Raw genomic sequence first — 26,733 nt, 5'->3', positions numbered from 1 at the left:
TCAATGTATAAAATCAATTTTTAACTTGCACTGCTTTTTTTTTTGCCTTATTGTTCTCCAAAAAAGAATCTTAGCAACCTATCGTTCTATCAACAATTCAACAATGTCCAGTTCTTCAAAATCTTAATGGATTTTGCTATTTTGATTTATGTTTTTCTTTCCTCTAAAAATTCAGAAGGATTTGAATTTATATATAGACTCATTTAATATTAACTATATGGCTAATAGGCAATCAATCAATTAATCCACAATCTGTTAAACATGTGCCAAGAACAAACACTGGGAATAAAAAGATAACTTATTAACCTCTTGGAACTCCAGTTTCTTCATTTGTAAAATGGAGATAATTCTGACCTCATAAGGCTATTGCAAGACTCAAATGAGATAGAATATATAAAGTGCTTTGCACACTTTAAGGCCTTTTAGGAATGCCAGTTATCATCATGATCATGACCACAATTATGGAATGAAGGGCCCATGAAAGGTTTAATGAGAGAAAAAATCCTCACAGCAGGGAACAATTGGGTCAATGTTAACTTGTTGCCATATAATGTTGATTAGTGAAGCCTCTACTGGTCTCCAGATTAATTGAACCTGGAGGATTGAAGTCAGTCATGCTAATTTTTTTTAAACGCTTACCTTCCATCTTGGAATTGATACTAAGTATTGGTTCTAAGGCAGAAGAGTGGTAAGGAATAGGTAATTAGGGTTAAGTCATTTTCCCAGGGTCACACAACTAGGAAGTGTCTGAGGTCGTATTTGAATCCAGGTCCTCCCTTCTTCAGGTTTAGCTCTCAATCCATGGAGCAATTTAGCTGCCTATGATAATTTCTAATTTAGGTGACTGACAGTCATTTCAGAGGTAGTTGATATGTAACACAGGCTGGTAATTATTGATGCTGAATTTATGAGATTTTGGACTGCAATCAAATCCTATTTCTGGCACTACTTGTAGCTTTGGGCAAGTGACTTAATCTCCCAGTCTTCTGTTCGCTTATTCGTTCCTTCTTCCCTTCCTTCCTTCCTTCCTTCCTTCCTTCCTTCCTTCCTTCCTTCCTTCCTTCCTTCCTTCCTTCCTTCCTTCCTTCCTTCCTTCCTTCCTTCCTTCCTTCCTTCCTTCCTCCCTTCCTTCCTTCCTCCCTCCCTCCCTCCCTCCCTCCCTCCCTTCCTTCCTTCCTTCCTTCCTTCCTTCCTTCCTTCCTTCCTTCCTTCCTTCCTTCCTTCCTTCCTTCCTTCCTTCCTCCCTTCCTTCCTTCCTTCCTTCCTTCCTTCCTTCCTTCCTTCCTTCCTTCCTTCCTTCCTTCCTTCCTTCCTTCCTTCCTTCCTCCCTTCCTTCCTTCCTTCGTTCCTTCCTTCCTTCCTTCCTTCCTTCCTTCCTTCCTTCCTTCCTCCCTTCCTCCCTTCCTTCCTTCCTTCTTCCCTTCCTTCCTTCCTTCCTTCCTTCCTTCCTTCCTTCCTTCCTTCCTTCCTTCCTTCCTTCTTCCCTTCCTTCCTTCCTTCCTTCCTTCTTCCCTTCCTTCCTTCCTTCCTTCCTTCCTTCCTCCCTTCCTTCCTTCCTTCCTTCCTTCCTTCCTTCCTTCCTTCCTTCCTTCCTTCCTCCCTTCCTTCCTTCCTCCCTTCCTCCCTTCCTCCCTCCCTTCCTCCCTCCCTTCCTTCCTTCCTTCCTTCCTTCCTTCCTTCCTTCCTTCCTTCCTTCCTTCCTTCCTTCCTTCCTTCCTTCCTTCCTTCCTTCCTTCCTTCCTTCTTTACCTTCTGTCTTAGTATCAATTCTTAGAAGAATGGCAAAGTCTAGGTAATTGGAGTTAAATGACTTGTCCTGGGTCACAAAGCTAAGAAGTGTTTGGGGCTATATTTGAAGCCAGGTCCTCCTGACTCCAGACCTGGTGCTCTATTCACTGTTCTACTTAGCTGCCCCTTCCTCAGTTTCTTCATCTGTAAACTGAAGTGGTTGAACAAAATTGTTTCTGAGATGTCCTCTAGCTCTGAATCCACGATCTTATGATTTTTCTATAAATGTTCCCAGTCTTACAATCTTATAATCATGTCTTCTCCTTGTATACTACTTTATAATTTAAACCTGAATACTCATCAATCCGTCAGGTGATCCTTCAGGCTTAAAAAGAGAGTCATAGATGAGGGAATTGAATCTCAGAGAAGAGTAGTGACTTGCCTGGAGTCAAGTAGCTAGAATGAGTCACTGATGTTATTTAAATCCAGGAATCCAAGTCTAGTACTCTTTCAACTTTCAATCACATAGAATTCTTCATAAGCTATTTAAGATATTCTTGGTTAAGATACTTGAGTGGTTTGCCATTTCTTTTTCAGCTCATTTAAGGAGGTGAGGAAACTGAGGCAAACAAGATTGTGACTTACCCAGGGTCACACAGCTGGGATGGGTCTGAGGACAGACTAGAACTCAGGAAGATGGGTCTTCCTAGTTCCAGACTTGGCACTATGCACTGCACCACCTAACAGCCCCACTCTTGTAACTACTCTTCACTGTTCCTCAGGGACTATATGATACTTGGTTTTTGAAATGTTGGGAAAAAAAATCACTTATCTGTCCATTTGGTTCCTGTGCATCTTTATAGAGCAGATAATATTTATGGCCTTTCTTACTTCCTCTAAGATTTGTCTATGTAGCTCATCTATTTTCCATTACTTCAGTTTTTATATTTTATGTTTTATATTTTTATAGATGTTCATTGATGTCTGTTAAGTGTTGAATTTTATTATCAAAAAGCTATGTGTAGAGGTAGAGACTAGATGATGGATTACCCCTTCTAGCTCTACAAGTCTATTAAATTTGTTAATGTTCTTTTCTTTGTTTGTATCCATTTTGATCTATCCTCTCTCATTTGTATTTTGTTAACTTGAATCTTTTTCTCTTTCCTCTTTTGGGTTAAAATAACCACTTATCAAATTTATTGGCCTTTAAAAGACAGCCTTTCATTTTATTTATAATTTCAACTGTTTTTTTTTGTTTTCTATTTTTATTAAATTTTGCCTTGATTTTAATTAACTACCTTCTTTACCATTCCATTATTACATTACTTTGTTCCTTGCCTAATTTCTCTAACTAAAAACTTAAATCAGTTTTTTTCTATCTTATTAATATAGGCATTCTGCATTGTAAATTTATCTCTAAGTATATGTGTAGTTATATTTTGTAATTTATATTCATTTATATTTATGTGATTTTATATTTTTTTCTTTAGCCTAGGCATTATTAAAGCAATTTACTTAAATGATCAATATATATATATACATATATATATACATAATCATTATATTATTATTTTTAAAATATATTTTTATTTTCACATGTTCTATAAACAGAGTATATATAATCCCTTTCTTCCTGAATTTACCTAGATCTTTATGATGAAAAATAGGATCAATCTTATGCCTGCCCCATGATTTTTCCCTCATTAAGTTCTCTCCTATTGTGCAGTATGGCTCTTTAATTTCACTTGAATAGAGAATATCTGCTGGTAAAACTATGCCCTCTGTCCCATGTAGATTGACAATTCATCTTAAATTTATAATTTAACAAAATCTTTGGGAACCCTGAAAGGTTAAGTTACTTGGTAAATGTCATGTAGGTAGTATTAGGATTAATTAGCAGCTAAGGACAGAGTAAAAAATAGTGGGTAAGATTTCTTTAGGGCCAGACAGAATCTTGGGAAGAAGAGTGGTGGTTGGAATTTTGGGTAGCCTGGATCAGTTGGTATTTTCCAAATGCAAATGGTCTCCTGGTGGTTTTTGGCCTAGGAGGAAGCCTGGTTTTTCTGTTCCCTGGAACAATGAAAAAACCCAGTGGCAGGTGAAGGAGGAGAACAGGTAAGAGTTCTGGAATAAATTTTGTGGGGGAAATTAACAGAAAAAAAAAAGAGAGAGACTGTTTTTTCTCTGAGTGGCTATTGAGAGGGCCAGGCCAATTTGAGGCCTGGTCAGGCCTTAAAAAACCTAGCTAGGCCCAGAAGGGCTGGAGGTGGGCAGAGAGTGAGAGGACTACCAAATGTTTCAAAGTTGAAGGAGATTTATAGAGACAGTAAATGTATAATAAGAGGATTAGTAATTAGCATAAGATTATTTAGTATAGTTTTGGGTTTTTTAGGGATAGATAAAGAGTTTTAAGTAGACTCCAGTTCCTCCAGCAGGAAGACAGCATTTGCAGGCTAGAGGGAATGGGAATAAGTTTAGACCCCTTTTAGATTAGGTAATCCCAATCTTTAAAACCTTTGTTTACCTTTCCTTACCTTTCTTTAATCTTAATAGTTATTAAATAGATGTTTTTTTTTTCATCTGTCTTTACCGTTATCCTTGCGCACACCCAAACCAGATACATGGAACTTCAGTAGCCACAAGCAGTAAAGGAGGTTTTGTATCCCAATTTACCCCCTTAATAGTAATATATATCAGAGGTAGGACTAGAGCCCAAATGTTTCTGACTCCAAGGCCAGTCTTTTATGTAACCATACTATTCCCATCTTCTTTCTCTCGGTCTCTTTCTCTTTCCCTCTGTTTCTGTCTTTCTCTCATTTTTAATGATCATTTTCTAACATTTTTGGATCCATTTTTTCCCCTTCCCAACCCACCCACTCATTTCAAGAGGGTAAAATTGCATAGTCATACATGTGTTATCTTACCCTGCTTATTTTTTCATATTCATCATGTTGTAAAATGACAGATCACTTACACTAGAGAAAAATTCTTGGAGGAAATAAAGTGACGAATGGTATGCTTCAGTTGAAGACTCTAATCTATTCCTTCTATAATGGTAGATAGTTTTGTTTTGTTTTGTTTTTTTGGTCATGAGCTCCTTGGAGTTGTCCTGGATCCTTGCATTATTGATAATAGTTTAGTCATTCACAGTTAGTGAATAGTGAGTGACTATTGTTAATGTGTATGATAGTCTTCTGGTGCTACTCACTTTACTTTGCATCATTTCATATAAGTCTTTCAAGGTGTTTTATGATTGTTCTGTTAGTCATTTTTTCTTCTGGTGCAATAGTATTCCATTACAATCATATACCACAATTTTTTTTAGCCATTCCCCAATTTGTGGACATACCTCCAGTTTCCAGTTCTTCCCACAACAAAAAGGATTGCTATAAATAATTTCAAACAAGTCCTTTTCTCCTATCTTTGGTAAGTGCTTTTTAAAGAAAAATCAATTGTAGGCCTCTTTCTGTTTTTATGATGTAATTAATTTATAGTGAATATTAATTTGGTTTTACTTATCTTCTATTTTTATTAAATTGTTATTAATTTGCTATTTATATAAAGAAGTAAAACATAATGACCCTAAACATAATTGTTATATTTTAGGCTGTAAAGAGTAACCATAAAATTTGATAGCTCTTTTTGGTAAGGATGGGAACTTTACTTTGGGATTGACTATAATTATTTCCCTCTCCTTTTTCCTGTTTTTTTTTTGGAGGGGGGAGAATGAAATAGGGGAACTTACATCCTTAATTATATCTTTTTTATTATATACCAGTAGATTGGATGCTCCTTCAGGCAGGTAGTGATAGTCTTTTGTCTTTAAAAAAAAAGTCTCCAGCATTTAGCACAGTGAATAGTACATAGTAGATACCTAATAAATATTTATTCATTTATTGATACTTTCATTAATTTCTTTTATTCTTCTATTCATCTGACTGTATTATTCAACAATTTAACTAAATGTTATTTTAACAATGCAATGGTTGCTTTTCTCTCCCAATGGAGGGTTTAAATTAAGATAACTAGTTAATCACAGTTGGATTCTAAACACTCAACTCTTGTGGGTATTTTTCTAGCTAAGTTCCATAGGACCTTCTGAAGTTAGGTTTTTCTCCATGGAATCTCTGGGGTCATTTTACATTTTTGTTGTTGTTTTTTTTTTGACATGCAATCTATTTCTTATTCTTAATGACTTGAAGCATTTTTTACTTTATCACTGTAGTTTTAAAATCAGGGTAAGTTGAACTTTAAATTCCTATATATTGAAATTCTATGTTCATTTTCTACTTCTGTAAGGTATGCTATTTTTGATAGCTAGGATTGGAAATTTTTCTTTTTCCTAAAAATATATTGATTAGATTATTTCCTCTTTCTCCATTTCCTGGGATCCAATAGTTCTTAGGTTTCCTCTTCTTGATTTTGCTTCCAAATATGTCATTTTCATCTTCATTGCTTCCAAATATTTTTTCCCAGCTCTGCAATTTTCTGAACCTATTTTTCTACTTGAGTTATCTATTGTTTTGTGCCCCATTGCATAAATCTTGATTTCGGCTATCTGGTATTATTTTCATGTTTTCTAGGATTGTTTCATTCCTGTTGCTTCCCTATTATTGTTTCCTGAGATTTCTTTCTTTTCTTGTCCCAGACTCTCTTAGGTATGCTAATATTTTCATTTAATTACTTTTGTATTTGGTTTTCCCCATAATTCCTTGAATTTGCATATATTATTCATTTGAATACTCTCTCTTGGGGGATTTTTCCCTTTTGTTTCTTTGCAAGCTTTGATACTCTTTTGTTTTCACATATATTTTTCTTGTTTCTCTATATTATTAGGAATGTTATCATCCCACTTTATTGTAACTCTCCTTCAGTATGACCTCATGGTCTTTATAATTGTTTTCAAAATATATTTCTTGATATATGATTATTTTCAAGATTTCTCTGATTATATTTGAAGGAGGGAATGGAATAAGAGGATCCTAATTCCCTCATAGCATTCTCACTTTGTTTTCTTTTGAACAATCAAAAGCAAACTACTTCCATTTTCTTACCCACTGATCATCTCATATCTGTTCGGAGCTCTCTTCTCCCAAGAGAAGGGAAATTAGGCGGTGCAGTATATATAGCTACAGGCTTAGAATCAAAAAGTCTTTCTAAGTAATTTTTGAATCAGACCTGAGTTCAAATCCAACCTCAGATACTACCTGTGTGACCCTGGACAAGTCCCTTAACCCTGTTTGCCTCAGTTTCCTAATCTGGAAAATGAGTTGGAGGAGGAAATGGCAAACAATAAACCCTAAATGGAGGTTATGAAGAGCTAGATAAGATTGAAATGAGTGAATAACAACAAATCCCCCCAACAAAAGGAACTATGAAAGTCTGAAAAAAATGACTAGAGTAATTTTGGGGGACATAAAGTCAAAAGCAGAGGAATTTTTTTGTTATTATTACAATTGGCCTTTTTGTGGCTTTTATTTCTGTTTCAACTAGCTTTAAGAAAATATGAAATCTGATAAACAAATGCAGCAAATGTAAACTATTTGAATAAATGAAAAATTAGAGAGCCTAATAATAAAATGAGGGGAACATAGGGATTAATTTACTATTTACATTCTCTTCTTGAATTTGTAAAGGCAAAAATAAAACAAAACAATTCATTTCCATCAAAAACTAAAGAGTATCCCTTAGTTTTCTTATCTCTCTCTTTTTTCTTTTGCTAAGTTCTCTGATCATCACCATAAGATAAGCAAAGACAGTTTTATGAAGAAATTCTTTTGCTGAAGAGCAGTGGAAAATTGAAAGGAACAAGCTGCTGAAATATAAAGAGAATAGTCTCCCAAAGATGTTTGGTATGTGCAGGGAGCAAGAAATCTTCCTGGGAAAGTGATTTAGTGACTTTGATAGGTGTTCTAATGCAATTCTTCCACTGATCTTACATGTTCCTCAGAATTGCCCTAAAGGTAAGAAGTCAGAATGGCTGTCTTGTGCTGTGATATTTAGATGGGTAATGAAATGAAATTTTTAACTGATACAACTGACTACTTCTAGAGACAGAAAGGGGGAAGTGAGGATCTCCATATTCCTTACCATTGGCCTATCTGACTCTATGGCTGCAGCTGATAAAAACAACCTGACAGGCATAGAGAATGAGAAAATGGGGAGTCATCGTATAGACCCTCTCTTTTTTTGTACCACTGTCCTTCCTTCCATAATATTTTGTGTGTTTTTCAAACCCAAGTTTAACATTTCAGCTAGATGGAAATATATTATCAAACACACACAAAATCCATATCTTCTTCATCTCTATTGATGGATGGCAGGTGGGGTAGAGATTGCAGACAGAAGTGACTTTTTATTAATATTTCAGACACATGATAGGAATTCAGCTCTAGGATGAAGTCATATTAATAAACTGCTTTCAGCCAAACATCCTTTGTGAGTCGATGTCTATTCGTCAACCATCAGATTTATCCTGACTATATTCTACCATTAAAATCCAGGTGATTTATATAAGCACATTAAATCCTATTAGCATTAATGGGAATTATTCATGTATATCAATACTGCACATTAATATAGTCAGACTCTTGAGAGGTCTTTTTTTAGGGATAAGACAATTATTATTTTAGATATTGTCTACAATGAAGCAGAATATCACTTATTAAGTAAAACATTTTAATTTATTTTGTTAAGCATTTATTAAACACTTTCTCTGTACTAGGCATTGGGGGTATCTAGTTGACACAGTGGATAAGCTTAAAGTCAGGAGGCTTCATCTTCATGAGTTCAAATCTGGCCTCAGACACTTAATACCTGTGTGATCCTAGGGAAGTCACTTAATCTTATTTGCCTTAGTTTCCTTATCTGTAAAATGAACTGGAGAAGGAAATGGTAAACCATTCCAAGATCTTTGGGGAAAACCCCAAATGGGGTCACAAAAAGTCAGACATGACTGAAACAATTCAACAATAACAAGCTCTAGGAATGCAAAAAAAAATTTTATGCAATTTCAGAGTCAGCAATAAAGGCACTTTACCAAATATGGTGCTATGTAAAGAACTCTACTGTCATGGGATTGGTTCAAATACTACCATTCTCACTTGATACCTAAATATGATCCTTAGAAACTCTATCATAATCTCTGTAGGATTCAGTTTCCTCAACTGTAAAATGGAGGGAGGGTTGGATTTGATGACCTCCAAGTTCCTTCAAGCTCTGAATCTAGCAATGACAATATCAAAATACTAAGAAATGATCATAGGATATTGTTATTGGGTACTTATGTTTATCTGCAACTATTTTTTAGTCACTCATCATGAGTAGCCTGTACATGCTATTTAAAGGGAAAAAAAACAGAAACAGGGACCAGTATTATCTCCATATTTCAAGTGAGGAAGAAGGTAAGCAAACTCCTTTGGCTTGCCCAAAGTTACCCAAGGAGGCTAAGGCGTGAACTGAGAGATTGCAGAGTTCACAAGAGAATCTGTGTCAAGAGACGTAATTCTTTGCACCCACAAGAGTGGTAAACCTGGTTGGCCCCATTTGTTGGTAAGTTTTATAGATGACAAATATGTCAGGTCCAATGATGCAAGGATCATTCTACCATCACGATATGCCCTTGTGAACATGTACCTTCTTCCACATTTTTTTTAAAATCAGGTACTCACAGATAAATCCAAATGAACACAAACAGAATCCCCAGTGATCTGATTCAGTGTTATCAAAAGCTTCCTAAGAATTCATGGCAGAATTCAGGACTTCATCTACTCTGAATGGAATCTCTGTGCTTTAGAACCAGTCTGCCAATTAGAGCTCTCTGTAGCCTGTGAAGGGACCCTTCTGAGTCTAGTTCTCTGTTTGTGGGCCACTAAGTTGAAATTAATTGATATCCTAGTCAGGCAGACTGGATGTAATCAGAGTCATTCATTCTGATTGGGAATTATTTTTTAAGGGAGAAGAGGAAGATGAAAAAAATGATTGGGAGTTATGACAGTCAAAAAATAACCTGCCCCTAGTCCTAGTTAAAATTATGATATAAGGGAGAGGTTTGTCTGGTTTTTTTGGCAGTTCATTTTCCTGATTGTGATCTTTTCCATTTCCCTCTTTTGTGGGTTGTGCTCCTAGTGCTATCTCCCCATTTTCTCATTATTGAAACCTATTCTTGATCCCTCATTTATAAAGATATATATGTATATATGCATGTATATTTGTGTACTATATAGGGTTATATATATATATATATTGTATATGTATAGAAATAGCTGAATACAACTTGGGGAATTTTTTTTAACCCTTGCCTTCCATCTTAGAATCAATACTGTGTATTGGTTCCAAGGCAGAAGAGTGGCAAGAGTTAGGCAATTGGGGTTAAGAACTTGCCCAGGGTCACACAGCTAGGAAGTATCAGAGGCCAGATTTGAACCCAGGGCTTTCCATCTCCAGGTCTGGCTCTCTAATCACTGAGCCACCTCACTGCTCCTAAGGAGATATATATTTGAAAAGAAACCCTTGGGCAAACCACTTGACCTCTGTTTGCTTTAGTTTCCTCAAATGTAAAGTTGGGATCTTCCTAGCATCTTTCTCCCAGGGTTGTTGTGCTTAATCAAATAAAATAATATATGCTTCATAAGGTACCTGGCACATAGTAGGTAACATATAATTGATTGCTATTATTATTACAAGAAATCTTTCCATAAACATATACTATTTACTGTCCTGGGCACTGAGAATACAAGTCAAAAGTAAGGTGGTACTTTCCTCAAGGATCTTACAATGTAGCTGGGAAAGACAACATATACACATACAGGTAGGTATGAAACATATGTAGCACCACTTGCAGATGTGTTTATGACAGTCAATATTAGATGAAAAGTACTAATGAGAGATTATATAATAAATTTAAAAGGCTGTGAGATTTAGAGACAAAGGACCTGAGTTCAAGTCTCAAATCTGCCACTTGCCACATGTAAGACCTTGGGCAAATCTCATCATCTCTTTTCGCTTCAAATTCTTTATTTGTGAAATGAGATCTATTGAATGAGATAAACCTTGTGATTTCTTACAGATCTAAATCTATGGCCCTGTGTGGGATTGGGTCATGGAATATTAAGTGTCCACAAAGCAAGGAGAGATGTAGACATCAGAATGGAAAAGAACCTACTTTCTCCCTAGCAACAAATACAGTTAGATATGTAAAGATGTACCCTAGTATTGTCAGATATTAACAAGGGTCCTTTACAGAAAAAAAAAAAGTTTCCAAAGCAATTGTCTAATTCGTTGTGAAAGGAAAAGCATATAAGTAACTAAGCTCACATACAAGGGAAGATTGGCTCCTCAGACCTCTTGACAAGTGTTGGAATGACAGAGGTATAAATGCCATTTCAAATCAGAGAACAGTTACTAAAGGCTAGGTACACAGGCTGATTCTTTAATATCTTGTCGTTGTACTCTTGCTGCTGAATAAGGTGACTGACATTGACAAATCATCCTATTATAACTTGTGATAAAAGCAACGGGTACTTAGAGAGCTGACCAATAGACATCTGAAAAAGATGAATAGCTCCAAGGAGACAACTGATCCGAAGAAGCTGGAAATTAGTGAGATCAGTTTTGAGGAGAAAAGGACAGAATGTATCAGACATCCAAGAATCACAGAGACAATACCCCAAATTTCATGTGTGTTCATTGACAAGTCTCTAGACAACCAACTTTTTAAAAAAGGTCTTATTTACAAATTCTCTGTATTAAAGGTTAGCTTTTGTTTTTGTGTCATTGATACCATTGGACATATGAGGAATACTATGGACTCTTCCACAGAATAATGTTTCTAAATGCATAAAATAAAAAAAAAATCAATTAGGATTGCAAAAGAAATAATTTTTTCTTGAAATATAATTTTTATTTTTTGCAAACCTGGGTAGAAAGATAGAACTATGGATGGAGCAATGGGCTTGGATTCAGGAAGATCTGAGTTCAAATCCAGACTCAGATATTTTCAAGGACCCTGGGAAAGTCATTTAATTTAAGTCTACTTCAGTTTCAACTAATAATGGAGTACCTACCTCTGATGATTATAATGAGGATCAAATGAGATATTTGTAAAGCATTTAGCATAGTGCTTGAAACATAACAGGTACTTAATAAATGCTTGTTTCCTCCCCCTTTTTCCTCTAAATTAAGAACCCTTGACCTATATAAAAGACATTGAAAAGTAGGGGCATCTAGATAGTAGTAGATAAAGCACTAGGCTTGGAATTGGGAGCAATTGGGTTCAAATTTGGCCTTAGACACTTCCTAGCTGTGTGACATGGGGCAAGCCACTTAACCTCAATTGCCTTAGAATTGATACTAAGACAGAAAATAGGGTTTTAAAAAACTATTAAAAGGGGGCAGCTGGGTAGCTCAGTGGATTGAGAGCTAGGCCTAGAGATGGGAGGTCCTAGGTTCAAATCAAATCAAATCAAATCAATACACAGTATTGACTCCAAGATGGAAGGTAAGGGTTTAAAAAAACTATTAAAAGTATTATCTAAATATGAAGTATAATTTTTCACATATAAACTGAAACAGAAAATGGAGGGAATTGTCTGAATTATTCTAAGGAGGAAGAACATTTGATGATATGGTAAAACCTTTTAGGGAATGGAATTATCAAGATGATTTTCACTGTGATGGACAAAATGATTTATTTTCCTCCCTAGAAGTAATGTAAAAAAATCATCTGAGGCATGTATGACTAGAAAATAAGAGTTTTCAGTCATTTGGAGACAACAGAGATTAACAGATGGATGGTCTAAGTGTCATATTGGTTCCCTAGTAATACAAAAAGAACCCAAGGAAGGTATTTTGGGTGAGTTATCAAAAGAGGAAAGACATGAACAATCATTGAAAAGTATGAAATATCATATAGCAATTTCCAATTTAATAGTGATAGAGCATTGGACTTGAGGTCAGGAAGTCCTAAGTATAAATCTGGCCTTATACACTGACGATCTGTGGGACTCTGGGCAAGATACATAAAATCTCTATGCCTCAGTTTCTTCATTTATAAAATGTGGATAATAATAGCACCTATCTCTCAGTGTTATAAGGATAAAATGAGATCTTTTTAAAGTATTTTGTAAACCTTAAAGTTTTCTATAAATTCTAGCTATTATTATTACTCATGCCAATGATATCCCATGTCCATCAAAGCATAATAATAATAAAAACCTGATGTTTATGTAACATTTTATTTACACATCACATTTGGACCTTATAGCAATGTTATGAAGTATAGGGTGGATAAATCCATTTAAGAAATGAAAGAGGCAGCTAGTTGGCACAGTGGTTAGAGAGACAGGAGATCTTGGGTTCAAATCTACCCTCAGACACTTCCTACCACTGTGACCCTGGGCAAGTCACTTAACCTCAGTTGCCTAACCCTTATGATTTTTCTGCATAGTATTGATTCCAAGATGAAAGACTGATCCTAAGATTTTTTTAAAAAGAGAGAGATGAAGGAATCAGGGCTAAGTAGTTAAATTACTTTCCCATGTTCACATAGCTACGTTAGTGAAAGAAGTGAGATTGAACTCACAGCTTCATGACTTTGAGTTTAGTAGTTTCCCAACAATATCATGCTTCCTGTCTATATCAAAGTAACTAAGACTTACAAATTTCAGAGGATCATAACTTTTATGTCAAAATGCTCAAGTTGGCATGTGGAAGATGTGGTATGAGAGATATTTCTCTTTTTGCCACAATATGCTATTTAGACAAAGATTGCTGAATTTGTGGGCTTTCCTGCTGGCTTTTGGTACCTTTTCTTCAAATCCCTATGTAATGAAGTCATAGGAGGTCTCTGGAAATTATACAGTGGTAACCTCATAAGGAAAGTTCATAGTCTCTTTTAAGTTACCTGCAGAGTCACCAGATAGTCATTGGTTTCTGCTAAAGGAGTCTAGGGTGAGTCATTAGTTGATATAACAGCCCCATGTGTATAGTAGATAAAAATATATGTCAGATCTAGAGTGCAAAAAAGTCACAACAGGGGATTAGGGCAAAAATTCAGTGTAATTTTCTTCCAGCTGTCATTGGTCTAGAAAACTGGCTTTTGTTGCCAACTATTTTGGAAAGGATAGTTTGTGTAAAATGAAAGACCTTTTGGGGTGATGCTTCCTGCAAGACTAAGTTAGAAGGAGGAGGACAAATCAGCTCCTTATTTATTGTTACCATAGATCTGAAAGAGTTAACCTTAGGGTCTGATGCATAAAGTTGCTCCTGGGTAACTTTGTGATGCTGCAGAAATTACATCTGGCATCCAATGGCCAGCCCATTCTTACTTTAAAGAAAGTCATTCGCTCACTCTGCAGCAGCTGCTCCTGTTTGGATTATGAATAGTAATAAGCCATATGGTGTGGCAGAAAGGAATCACACATATTTTCACATGGACAAATATTATTATTCCAAAGCATAAACACGTCAATATAAGTGTCTTTTCTCTTGGGAAGAGCAGAGCTTTCAATCTCCGCTATAAGAAAATGACTCACTTCTGGATGTGGAAAATTACCCGCCAATGTTATTACAAGAATAAACAACCATACACCCCATCTATCCCCTAAATTCTATTTCTGTACTGGTGCTTGGCACCACTACAGTGAGATAAAGGACAAATACCAAGATGCAAAAAAGCATATAAAGAAGGTAAGTGTGTGTTGGGGGCAGGGTGGGGAGTGGGGGAGAATGCTTCTCTTAGCTGTACTGGCGAACATTAATCCCCTCCAGAATGCTCTGTATGTGAAGCTGCTGTGTGCCTGCAGAAGAATCAATAATGTCACATGGATCCAAACCAATCACTGAAATTAGAGATGGAAAAGACCCAACCAGGCCATTGCGCTGTCAGTGAAGAATTTCTTTACCATAGCATCCTTCTAATCCTTGCTTTGGGCCCGCATGAAATGTCTCAAGGACAGAGCGTCTATCACTGTCAGAGAAGTTCTCCTGATCTTTAGACTAGATTTCCCTTTCCTTAATTCCATCTCATTACTTCTTTGTATCTGTGCCATCTTCCCTTGTTCTTCCCTCTCGCTAAATCTTGCTAAATGATCTCCTCCTGCCCCAAGCAACAGTAACTTTCAAATTTTTGCTAAGCTTTCTGAATCCCCAGCAGCTCTGTCAATGTCCAGCACAGGATAAGCTTAATAAAAGCACTTAATATTGAGCCCAACTCTCTTCCCCACAGGCAGGGCAGAGTAGGCTACTACAAATTCAGGGGAGGAAGTGCTCTCTTGCTTTGGCTTTGTGATGGGGGATGGGGAGGAGGAAAAGAAGTATGTAAGGAAAAGAGTCTCAGCATTCTCTGCTATGAGTTGGCAGAGGGTCCTTGGATCATTCATTCTCCTTGTATGTCCTGCATGAGAAGCTTCTTACCTAAGAAAATGACCTAAGACACTGGGGAGATAAGAGGGGAAGACAGCATTGGCAACACTATTAGTTCTACATGGTAGCCATGAGGTTCAATGCCTGCAGAAAAAACCTTTTTTTGGACAACACAGACCAAGGAGCATGCCATCATGGAATTCTCTGAAGGCTCTAAGGCACAAGTCACCCTGAGGAATTTGTAAAGGTAATGAAGAAAAAATGATTTAGCCTGCTGACTCTACAAGAAATATTTCTCTGTCTTGGAGACTAGGAGAACAAAAACACTTTGCTCACAATGTTCTTTGTTAACTCAAAAATTACTTATATATTTTGTTTTTACATCATTCTTGTTCCCCTTCCCTAGCCTGAGAGCCATCTATGGTAACAAAGAATAAAAAACAAAGAAAAAGCAGTTCAGTAAACACATCAACTGAATCTGACAAGTACATGCAACATTCCACAGCTAACATATTGCAACTTCTGCAAGGAAGAGAGAGAGGTACATTATCTCATCTTTTCTTTGGTGCCAATATTCATCATTACAATTACATCCTATTAAGTTTTTATCCATATTTTAAAGCCCTACTCAGATGTTACCTTCTGAATGAAGCATTTATGGATTCTCCAGTTTGTAATCACCTCTTCCCTTCTTGAATCATGAAAATGTTTCTTCTTCTTCTTCTTCTTCTTCTTCTTCTTCTTCTTCTTCTTCTTCTTCTTCTTCTTCTTCTTCTTCTTCTTCTTCTTCTTCTTCTTCTTCTTCTTCTTCTTCTTCTTCTTCTTCTTCTTCTTCTTCTTCTTCTTCTTCTTCTTCTTCTTCTTCTTCTTCTTCTTCTTCTTCTTCTTCTTCTTCTTCTTCTTCTTCTTCTTCTTCTTCTTCTTCTTCTTCTTCTTCTTCTTCTTCTTCTTCTTCCTCCTTCTTCTTCCTCTTCTCCTTCTCCTCCTCATCCTCCTCTTCCTTCTTCCCCTTCCCTTCCCCTTCCCCTTCTCCTCCTCCTCCTCCTCTTCCTTCTTCCCCTTCCCTTCCCCTTCCCCTTCTCCTTCTCCTTCTCTTCTTCCTCCTCTTCCTTTTCCTCCTCTGTCTCCTCTTGGTGTTTCTCTTCCATCTCATTCTTTTTTTCCTCATCCTGTTCTCAAATACACATATAATAGTGTATTTTATAATTTTTGTACCTAAACCACTAGACTATAATCTCCAGAAGGGAAGGAACTGTTCCTAATTTAAAGTTTCCTCTGTGCCTAGCATGGGTGTTCTGCCAGAGTAGGTGCTTAACAAACACTTGTTGAATTTGAACACTGTTAAGATTATTTTTTCATACTTTTCTCATCTCTTCTGAATATGGATTCATCTCATGGTTCTTCTCTCTATTCCCAACTGTTTGCATATATTTTAAGTTTAACAGGGTGACCTAAGAATCAAAATAAAACTATATCAAAATTAGTTTTGTTGAAATAGTTTCATCCAAGTCCCACTGAGAGCAAATGGATCATGTTCCCTAAACCAGAATCAATTAAAACTTTTGAAAAATAGAAACATGTGTACCTAGGGACTAAATTTGCACTGAGTTCACATAAGAAACTAGAAAAGGGGGGCAGATGGGTAGCTCAGTGGATTGAGAGCAAGACCTAGAGATGGGAGGTCCTAGGTTCAAATCTGGCCTCAGACACTTCCCAGTTGTGTGACCCTGGGCAAGTCACTTGATCCCCATTGCCTAGCCCTTACCACTCTTCTGCCTTGGAGCCAATACACAGTATTGACTCCAAGATGGAAGGTAAGGGTTATAAAAAAAAAAGAAACTAGAAAAGAAGAACTACAAAGTTTTTTAATCCAGAGAACTTATGGCCACTAATAATTATCCTCCACTTCCAAATCACTAACAGGCTTTTAGATAAAAAGCTATTTGGAGATCAAGTAACAATAAATGAAAGCAGGCAGTAATGTCCATCGCCAAATTGTATGTGCTGTGCTCTCTATAAAATTTAGTTTTTGCTTTCATATGAAATGGAACAAAAAAGAAAAATAAAATACAAGGGGAAAGGGTGACCTTCATGTTCTTCAAGAGTGATGCCAATCACTAAGTTGGCAAAGCACATAGGTTCCTTGCAAGTATTTCAGCGGGTGCTTTCTGAATTGCTTCCAAAACCATACTGGACAGAGATACAGCAGAGGTCACTGAGACAGCATCAAGGATTGTGAGCAGCTTCATCATGTCTTTTCCTCTCACTTTGAGCTGGCTGGCTTTTCAGAACCTGCTGGGTTAGTGGGAAGAGGCACTGTCACTGTGCTCTATGCCAAATGCAAATGACATGTAAATGTATTGAGGATGAGACTGTACCTGAGCTAATAGGCCAGGTCAGTGGGTGAAAGAAATGAAATTGAGTATAGAAGAAGTAAATGGGAAAGAATAGGAAGAAAGATAAATTTTGCTCTAAAGTTAGAATCTTAGGACAAATTCCACTGTCCCAAAAATGTGTCACCTAGTAAGAACCAAATTTTCTGGGATATTTTCTGACATCTACTATCTACCAAACTATGGGGAAAAAAAAAGAATCCTTTTTTTCTTGATCAAGTCTCCAACTGCCATAAGTTTATTACATTAAAAATTTAAGCATTATTTTAAAATTAACAAGCACTTATTTTTCTCTCCCATAAATTCTTTTGTAGGAATTATTAATGAGAAACACAATCAAATGGATAAAGGAAATAAAACTATGGTTCTTAATTGAGAAATACAATTTCCCCTTGAGGTTGGTGATATGTAACTCTGGATTAGTTAGCTCAAACCACATAGATGTCATACTTGTGGGAAAATCTATTTATCTTTTTGTTTGATCATTACATTCCCATGTTATAGGCCCATGACTTAAATGTTGTCCATTCTTTTTATATTGCCAAAGCTCTCTTGTTTCATTTGGCTGTGCCTTTTCTTGTTGCTTAACTTCATTCTGTCAGATCGTACAATTGCCATCAGTCTCTCAACTTTGTAATAAGTCATTCCCTTCTTAACTGGATATTAATTATGAGTATCTCTTAGACATAGGCAGAAGACATCTTATGTATGTCAAATGTGAATATACAACTATAAAATTTCTAATATCTAATGAGTTAGAGATGTATAGACAGCTGACAGAACAAAAGTGGGGCAGAAAATGTGGTAGTGATATACCAGTGGGTCTGGAAGTTGAAAGGGTATTGAATGAAAATAGAAATAAAGAAGAGAAAAAGAAGCTAGAAGGTTATCTGAGTTAATGAAAACAGGAACAGAAGAAAATGCCTATCAAGGTAACTAGAAATAAGCAAGTTTTTGTTTTTTTTTAGTCAATGACTAACATTTGATTTCAAGAATCTGCCTGGGAGAGTAGCTTTGGTGGTAGATATACCTGGAGAACTTTTTAGAAAGGAGTTGCTTGTCTCAAGAGCTAGGGAAGGGTTGAGAAAGAGTGAGCTTCTAGGCCTTAGGGCAGAAGTAAGGTGGAACTAAAGGCACAAACCATGAATTTTTTTTTAAACCCTTACCTTCCATCTTGGAGTCAATACTATGTATTGGCTCCAAGGCAGAAGAGTGGTAAGGGCTAGGCAATGGGGGTTAAGTGACTTGCCCAAGGTCACACAGCTAGGAAGTGGCTGAGGTCAGATTTGAACCTAGGACCTCCCGTCTCTAGGACTGGCTCTTAATCCACTGAGCTACCCAGCTGCCCCCAACAAACCATGAATTTTTAAAGCTATTTGTACTACCTGTTACCTTCAGTTATCAGTGCTGAGTGCATCCTAAGTCAGAATGACTAAAACATAGTATGGTATGATTGTTGCTTGGTAGGGAAACTAGATGGTACAATGGGGAGTGTACTGGGCCTGGAGTCAGGAAGACTCTTATTTCTTATATTCAAATCTGGCTTCAGACATTTGCCAATTGTATGACCCTTGGCAAGTCACATATCTCTATTTGCCTCATTTTCCTCATCTGTAAAATGATCTGAAGAAGGAAGTGGCAAACCTCTCCATTATCTATGTCAAGAAAACCCCAAATGGAGTCATGAGAGAGTTGGACATAACTGGACAAGAATAACAACAAAAACTTTCCATAAACAATCCTTTGCTTATTTTTCTGAGCACATGACTCCACATAACAATGAGCTATAGACATTAGTGCAGTTATGTGAATTTTATTGATGATGCTTATCAGAAGCAAAAGTTAAGTGATTAGATTGGGGCAACCCAGTATTTAAGGGGTTATGGTATTGGATCTCTGACACCAGGGCTAACAATTTTATACTTTATAGGGGAAGAATGTATATACAGAAGAATACCTTATGGATGTAAATAAAAATGCCATCAACATATTAAAAATCAGATTTCTTGTCCATGTTGGATCAATCAAGCATCATCAAAATAATTTATTCAGTCCCAATATGCACACATCACTATAGAATATACCATACACAGGGAATTAAAAGATCAATAGAAAATATTAGAAAGAGCAATGGCTTTGGCTTAGATACCCTAGGTTCAAATCCTGCCTCTGATGCTTGCTATCTGTGTGACCTTTGGAAAATCACCAAACCTAGGTTTCTATCATATGTAAAATAAGGGGGTTGGACCAGATAACTTCTCAGATTCATTTGAGTTCCATATCTAACCTCCAGTGCTCAATCAATCTATGGACCTTGTCCCTCTCCTGTGGGAACTTATAATCTAAGACTAACAATATAGGAATTTATTCAAAAAAAATGTGTTGTGCTCCATCTTCTTCATAGTGGCTGAGGGTCAAGATTATTTTTTCTACTAACTTCCAGCACATTGTGCTACTGATCTTCATTCATAAAATAATGTTTTGCTTGCTCTAGTAATAAATATTGATTAAATGTGAGTTAAATGATATAACAATCAGGGATAGATGCATATCATGGAAATGGTTTGCATATAATACACAACCAGAGGGACCAACAGGGAAAAGAATACTGACATTCACCATTAGTCTTAGAAGGAAAAAGAATTCCTTCTCAGGTATATGTTGAATTAGTTCATACCTGAGAAGTTCCTTTCAACCTTGGAATTCTATGATTCTAGCCCCCTGTGACCTAGCTTCTAGTCCTATCTCTCTACTGAGGTTACTCTTAAAAAGTTACCATTGATTTCTTCACTGCTAAATTCAATGGGCATGTTTTTTTAGGTCATCCTCCCTGATAACTCTACAACCTTTGAGACTATTGCCTGGAATTGAGAAAAGGGAAAGGAAGGGAAGGTGAGGGAATAGGCATTTATCCATTATATGTCAGGCAGAAATACTAAGGACTTTTAACAAATATTATATAATTTGATCCTTACAACAACTTGAGAGATAGGTGCCATTATTATTTCTATTTTGCTGTTGAAGAAATGGAGGCAAACAGAGGTTAAGTGAACTGCCCAGAGTTACACAGATAATAAGTGTCTGAAGTTGCATTTGAACTTGGGGTCTACCTATTTGAACTCGTCTTTCTGACTTCAGACCCAGGACCACTCCCTCATCCTGTATAATTTCTCCTTCCTTAACTTATATGACACTATTTTCCCCTGGTCCTCTTTTTATTTAGACTTAGTATATCTTCTTCATGTATCTTTTGCTGTTATATCATCCATTCATGAATTTTTACCAAGGCTCAGTCCCTGACTGATCTTGTACTCTTCTCTCTTTGTACTGTATCTTTTTGTGATCTCATCTATTCTTATTGGTTCTAATATCATTTCTATCCAAATTGTTCCTAAATGTCTATATCCACCCCTACTCTTCCTGACCTATGGTCCTGTGTCACCAAGTGGCCACTGGACATCTACACTTGAATATTCCAATGTTATTTCAAATATATTATATTTCAAATGGAATCCCTCATTCTCTGGTAAACTTTGCCAATTTACTCAAACCCTTATACCTTGTAGTCTTTTTTAGAAGCCTAAAATTGGTATAACATGATAGGAAAAATATAAACATGGTACAGAGAAAAACATGGAAGTGCAAAGGAGAAGTATTAATAAGTGTTACCAAAAATATGAAGAGGGAGAATCATTTTCAGATGATGAAGAGTTAAGTGGGACCATGTAAGGTCCTAGGAAGTATAAGAGGTATCAGTGGAACGTAGGTTGAAGATAGTGAGTTTCTGATAATAGGGGTTATTTCTTTATTATTATAGGGATGGGAAAGATAATATAATATATGTAGCTAAATATGACAAAATGACTTATTTATATAATTATATATGTAAATGTATAACATGATATTGTAGTTCAAGTATAATACTAATACTGGCTCAAATTCTATTCTTTTTTAGAGGCTTTTCCAGGTTATTCCCTTCCTCCTCACTGATAGGGTATTTAAGATTTCTTTCCATTTATCCTCTATATAGTTTGTATGGACATAGTGGTTTGCAGGTTGTCTCCCTTATTAGAATGTAGACACCTTGAAAATAGGTTCCTTTCTTTGTAGTAATCCCAGCACTTAGTAAAGTGCTTAGCATATAGTAAGTGCTTAATAAATGTTTGTTTTTTTTACTGACTACAAGATCTGAATGATGAAGATAAAGATGAAACCCAGAATAAAAGTACTCTGGGAAAAATCAAGCAAGCAAACTTTTAGCTAGGAGTAACAGGAAATGCTTCATGAGTGTAGCTGTGGAAGGAGAGAAGGAATCTGACAGATCATAGTGAGTAGGGAATATAAAATGTGGCATGGAAATGGTTTAAGTAATCGTACAGAAGTAGGAAGCATAATGTTGGGTTTGGATAGTAGCTAACAGTTCAGCTTATCAGGAACATAGAATGTGAGAAGGAAAGTCATATGAAGTAAGAATAAAAAATTTTGTCTTGCTTTGATTTTTTTCTATTCTAGTCATATTTAAAGACCTTTGCTTGAAAATTTTTAATTGAAAACATTTAAAACATTGGATCCCTAAAGGAAGGAATCACGATCCTTGAAGAATGTTCCCATGGGCTTCAGTACATTTTGTATCGGTTTGGTGGTTATCTTCTTCACCCTATATCTCAAGCATTATATGGCTTCAGCTCCTGGGAAGTTGTATAAATATGCCTAATTTGTCTCTCTTTGATCTGTTTCTGTTGGTCTGAAGCATATTCCCAAGTAGAGAGATATTAATAAAATGCTAAATAGAATGCCTGGCACATGGTAGGCATTTAATAGAGGCGTCTTTATTTCCTTTCATACTAGTTGCTAAGATTGATTCTCTCTTTCAGTGAAGTTAGGCAGAAATGAAGATCTATTGTTCTGAGCTAGCATTATAATAGCCATTTGGTCTGGATGATGGGCACTACTTTTATCTGAATAATTTCTGTACTATCTTGGTCTTTCCATGGTCTAGAAGTAGACCCACTGGCTTCCTCTACTTCAAAATCTTTGTTCCCATTTGGGTAACCCATTTGATTTTTGTTTCCTGTTTAAGTCTCACTAATATATCAGTAATTGCTTTAAAGTCAATGACTAATCAAGTCTTTCCCTCATTAGGTTCCTTAGCTTGCCTACTTTTCCAGGTTTTATCTGATGACTTATTACTCTATGCCTACTTTACCAATTCTGTTGCAGTGGTCTTCCAAAACCTTATCTTTGTAGTTTTTATTACAAAATACCTTAAATGTACAGTAATATTTAAAAATTAGACATAACTTCTACGACTGTGCTATAAGCAAAGTTAGCAACTTAAAATGTTCTTAGTTATTACTGTTGCCAAGGGAATGGAAAACTGTTTCATTATGTCTCATCAAGACACAGAATATCTGACAATTGCTTTTCCAACTTCTGCTCAAACACTTCTAAAGAAAGAAAATCTCTTAATCACCCTATTCCATTTATTTTATATATTGCAGCATATAGGTAATAGCATTAGATAACTCATAGGAAAAGACTGGTTGGTTGTTGTCCTTTTTACACTCAAAGAAGACCAAAATCACATCACTATATTGGGGCAATAAACAGGGTGTCCAGCTATGGATGATCAGACCAATATGAACTCTGAAGGCTCTACCACAGGTCTGATACAAAGAAGTCATATTTGTAGATATAAGTAGAACATTTGGGTTGTTAATGTCTCTAAATTTGTGCATGTCATGCTTCTTTTGAGCTACTTTAATTTCATATTGCTCAAAGAGAACAGTGCCTTCTTTGATATGAGTTGTCCATGCTGTACAGTCCTATGCCAATGTCTCCCTTGTTTCACAATCAATACCAAAGTTCTCCAGAGAGATCTTGAGAGTGTCCTTATATTGCTTCTTCTGTGAATGCTTGTCTTTGTGAGTTCTCCATAAAATAATCTTCTAGGCAAAAATATGTTTGGTATTCAAACAACATGCCAGCCCATTGGAGTTGCACTCTCTCCAGTAGAGTTTGAATTCTTGATAGTTTAGCTCAAGAAAGAACCTCAGTATAGAGCATCTTATCTTGCCAGGCAATCTTCAGAACCTTCCTAAGATAACTGAAATAGAAGTGATTCAATTGCCTGCCATGGCATTGACACACTGTCTAGGTTTTACAGCATACAACAATGAAGTCAATGGTTCTGTAGACCTTCAATTTGGTGGGCAGCCTCTTTTCTCTTTCAGAGAAGCTCTGAGCTAGCTCTCTACATCAACATCATTGATCATCTTTGTTTATATCCCTGGAAAGAGTACTGCAAAAGTAAGTGAACTTATTTACAAAATTCAAAATTTTTCCATTTGCTCTAACCAACAGTGCCTGGTATGCACAGGATGATGAGGTGCTGTCTGGTAGAGAACCTGTTTTCTTGGTGTTAATCATGGGCAAAGATATAGTACATGTGAAGACTCATAGAATACCTAAATGCTGAATATTATTTAATGCATAAAATTGAAGTCTGGAACATTTTAATTTGCTTCAAAATCTTCCTTCATCTTATTATTTATTTTTCACTACAACATGATTTTTAATACCAATGCAGATTGGTAACTTTTTATGCAAATCTTAGTTGGAGAGCTGCTTGGGGTACCAAAAATTATCTGAACTTCCCAGGGTCACACAATCATCATATAAGAGAGATGGTACTTGAACTCAATTCATTCTGGTTCCAAGGTCAATTCCCTGTCCCCTGGATGTTCCATAGAACAATGAAATACAGATTCAGAACAACAACACTTTCTAACATCCTTTACCCCAAAGAAGGCCTGGTCTTTGGATTACAGAAAGAAATAGGACGCATGGGTCTAATCCTTTCTCCTGAAAGAGAAGACATTAGTATATCATTTTATCCTGTGTTTCCCCCTACAACCTCTATTTCTAACAGAAATGAAAATTTAAATTAGAAAAGAATAGGACCCTTCCAGATAGAAAGAAAATATTATTGGGGAAGGGGACATAACTGTGTCTTATTTTTCTCTGTCCTTGTTTCAAGTTTTGGACAGTCATTCATTTATTCAATAAATATTTATTTCTTACAGGCATCACTTCACTCAAGACCCATTCTTTTCTTTTCTCTAAGGGAAATAGGGAGATGATTCTGCTTCTCTACATGAATCCAAATGAAACTGCTTATCCCTTACAAAGTTCCTTTTTCATTAAGGGAACCAGGCATCTGTTTCTCTTACCTCTTGCTGGAATGATGGGTCTGCACAAGAAAGTGTGTGTGTGTGTGTGTGTGTGTGTGTGTGTGTGTGTGTGTGTGTGTGTGTGTGTGTGTGTGTACTTGAGCTCTTTCCTTTCTGTGGGTCATTTTCTCTGCTCTCCTTTCTAAAAAGTTTAAGTGAAGGGACAGCCCAATCATCCTTTTCTTCATTCTCTGTTCTTGTAAAAGTCTTTTCACTAGAATTAGAGATCTGAATTTCAAAGTTCTATTTACCAAGTTCTCCTTTGCTCAGGGTTAGAGAGTTGTTTATATGAAGTAAAATCCAGTATTTCAGCTTTCATTACCATTTGTTCCAGAGGGGATGCTAGCAATAGAGCAAAAATGACAAGCCTCAGACCCATACACATACTATGATGCCCATGTAGGGGAATGCCCTCAGTGGCATGTTTTATGGCAGCTCCTAGATACTGAACTCTGCTGTGTTCACTTTTCTCCTCTTGGTTAAGCTATGCCACTACTATTTCTCTCTTTCCACATCTCAGAATTCATAGTGCTCAGACCAGTTTCCAACCTTTCAAAATCACATATATGCATATCCACCTTTAGCTATTTCCTAATTCTCCTAAATACCTCAGTTAGAACCGAAATCACACATCACTTCCTTTGCAACAGTGGGAAATAAAAAAGAAATCTTTCCTTAGAAGAGGTGATAATTCTGTCTCCCCACTACACTCCCACAGCAGCATACCAAGCTCCTGATACTCATTTTACTCATCTATAAAATGAGGAGGGTGTACTAAATGATCCCTGAGGTCTCAGCCTAAATCCAAGTATTTTAATTTCAGTGGAAACTGATGATCAACCCATTCTAAACCCACTGGTACATTAGTGAAATGATACCTCTGTATGATACCAAAGCAGAATTTTATATTAAAAAATACTAGAAAGTCATGAATTATATATACACACACTTCTTGTGCTCATCTGACCATAGAGAGAAATTTGTTTTAGATAGAGGTTATAAAGGTAGAATTTTGACAAATCACAGAAAAGGAATCTTTTAAAATTATATAGGAAGGTCATAAAGACTTGAGAAAATATGCTTCACTTGTGATATAAATCTAGCTGAAGTTTTGCAATCTTTTTCATACATTAGTTATACATTTTACTTTAACAAGGACATAAATGCTTAGCAAGACAGTGAGACGTACAATATTGCTCCATCAGTGAAATTCAGAGAATTTACATTCAAAGGATTGTATTCAAAGGAGTTTTGTCACTACTACTATTTTGTATGTAGCAGGCATGTTTCACTGTAAAGTAATGAGCAAGTCTGTAATCTTTTGATATCTATTCCACTTTCATCTTAATTTTAGAAAAAGCCTTAAGGAAAAGGCACAGCTAGATAGCCTCTATATTTAAATTCTGCATTCCACTTACCATTAGTTTTCTCCAAAACTCATCCTCACTGGCAAAATGTTCCATAGCCATTGAAGAGATAAATTTCTTGTTCTGCCTTGTCAAATATGTCACTTGAACTGCTCAACTGACTGAGCACAGGAAGGAAAACATTTCCAAATCAGCAGTTTCCATGATATTGAATGTTGTGGCTTCTCCAATAGCCAAGAGTCTAGGTCAAAATGGAATTTGAATACTTAGGAATAAGCTGGGTGGTGGCATTTCCCACACTTATGATTCAAAACTGAGATATGTCTCATTCAAGGAGATAATAACATAACTCAAAGAACTTGAGTGTCCTCTAGCATTATTGCCATTTATGAAGTGACACCTCCTCTTCCCTTGTACAGCTGGACCCCGCCTTGCAAATGATGCCAAGAACCATCTTGTTGTGAGAGGCGTGTGCACCTTCAGGCTCCTTTTCAGGGCTGACTCTTGTAATTACAAACCTCTCTCTTCACTTTAAGGTGTGTACAGGAAGATACGAATAGACATCTGGAATGGAAGTACTTGTATAGAGTTTCTCAAGTGTAAGAAAATAACTTCTGACATTCCCTCCTACAAAATTTACCTAAGACGGAC

At 36.3% G+C, this 26,733-nt stretch overlaps 1 protein-coding gene across 1 annotated transcript in view; it reads right to left on the bottom strand.

The window, feature by feature from the left end:
- SASH1 (SAM and SH3 domain containing 1) overlaps positions 1-26,312 on the bottom strand; it is a 391,591-nt gene extending 365,279 nt beyond the window's left edge. Inside the window, exon 1 of the mRNA XM_056818913.1 lies at positions 26,134-26,312. Coding sequence (XP_056674891.1) covers positions 26,134-26,184 — 51 coding nt within the window. The 5' untranslated portion in view covers positions 26,185-26,312. The remainder of the gene's footprint in view (positions 1-26,133) is intronic.
- Between the last annotated feature and the right edge of the window lie 421 nt (positions 26,313-26,733).

Source organism: Monodelphis domestica, chromosome 2 (assembly GCF_027887165.1).
Source record: "Monodelphis domestica isolate mMonDom1 chromosome 2, mMonDom1.pri, whole genome shotgun sequence".
Taxonomy (NCBI): domain Eukaryota; kingdom Metazoa; phylum Chordata; class Mammalia; order Didelphimorphia; family Didelphidae; genus Monodelphis; species Monodelphis domestica.
The sequence above is the reverse complement of the archived record's forward strand: the minus strand, read 5'-3'. Positions and strand labels throughout refer to the sequence as shown.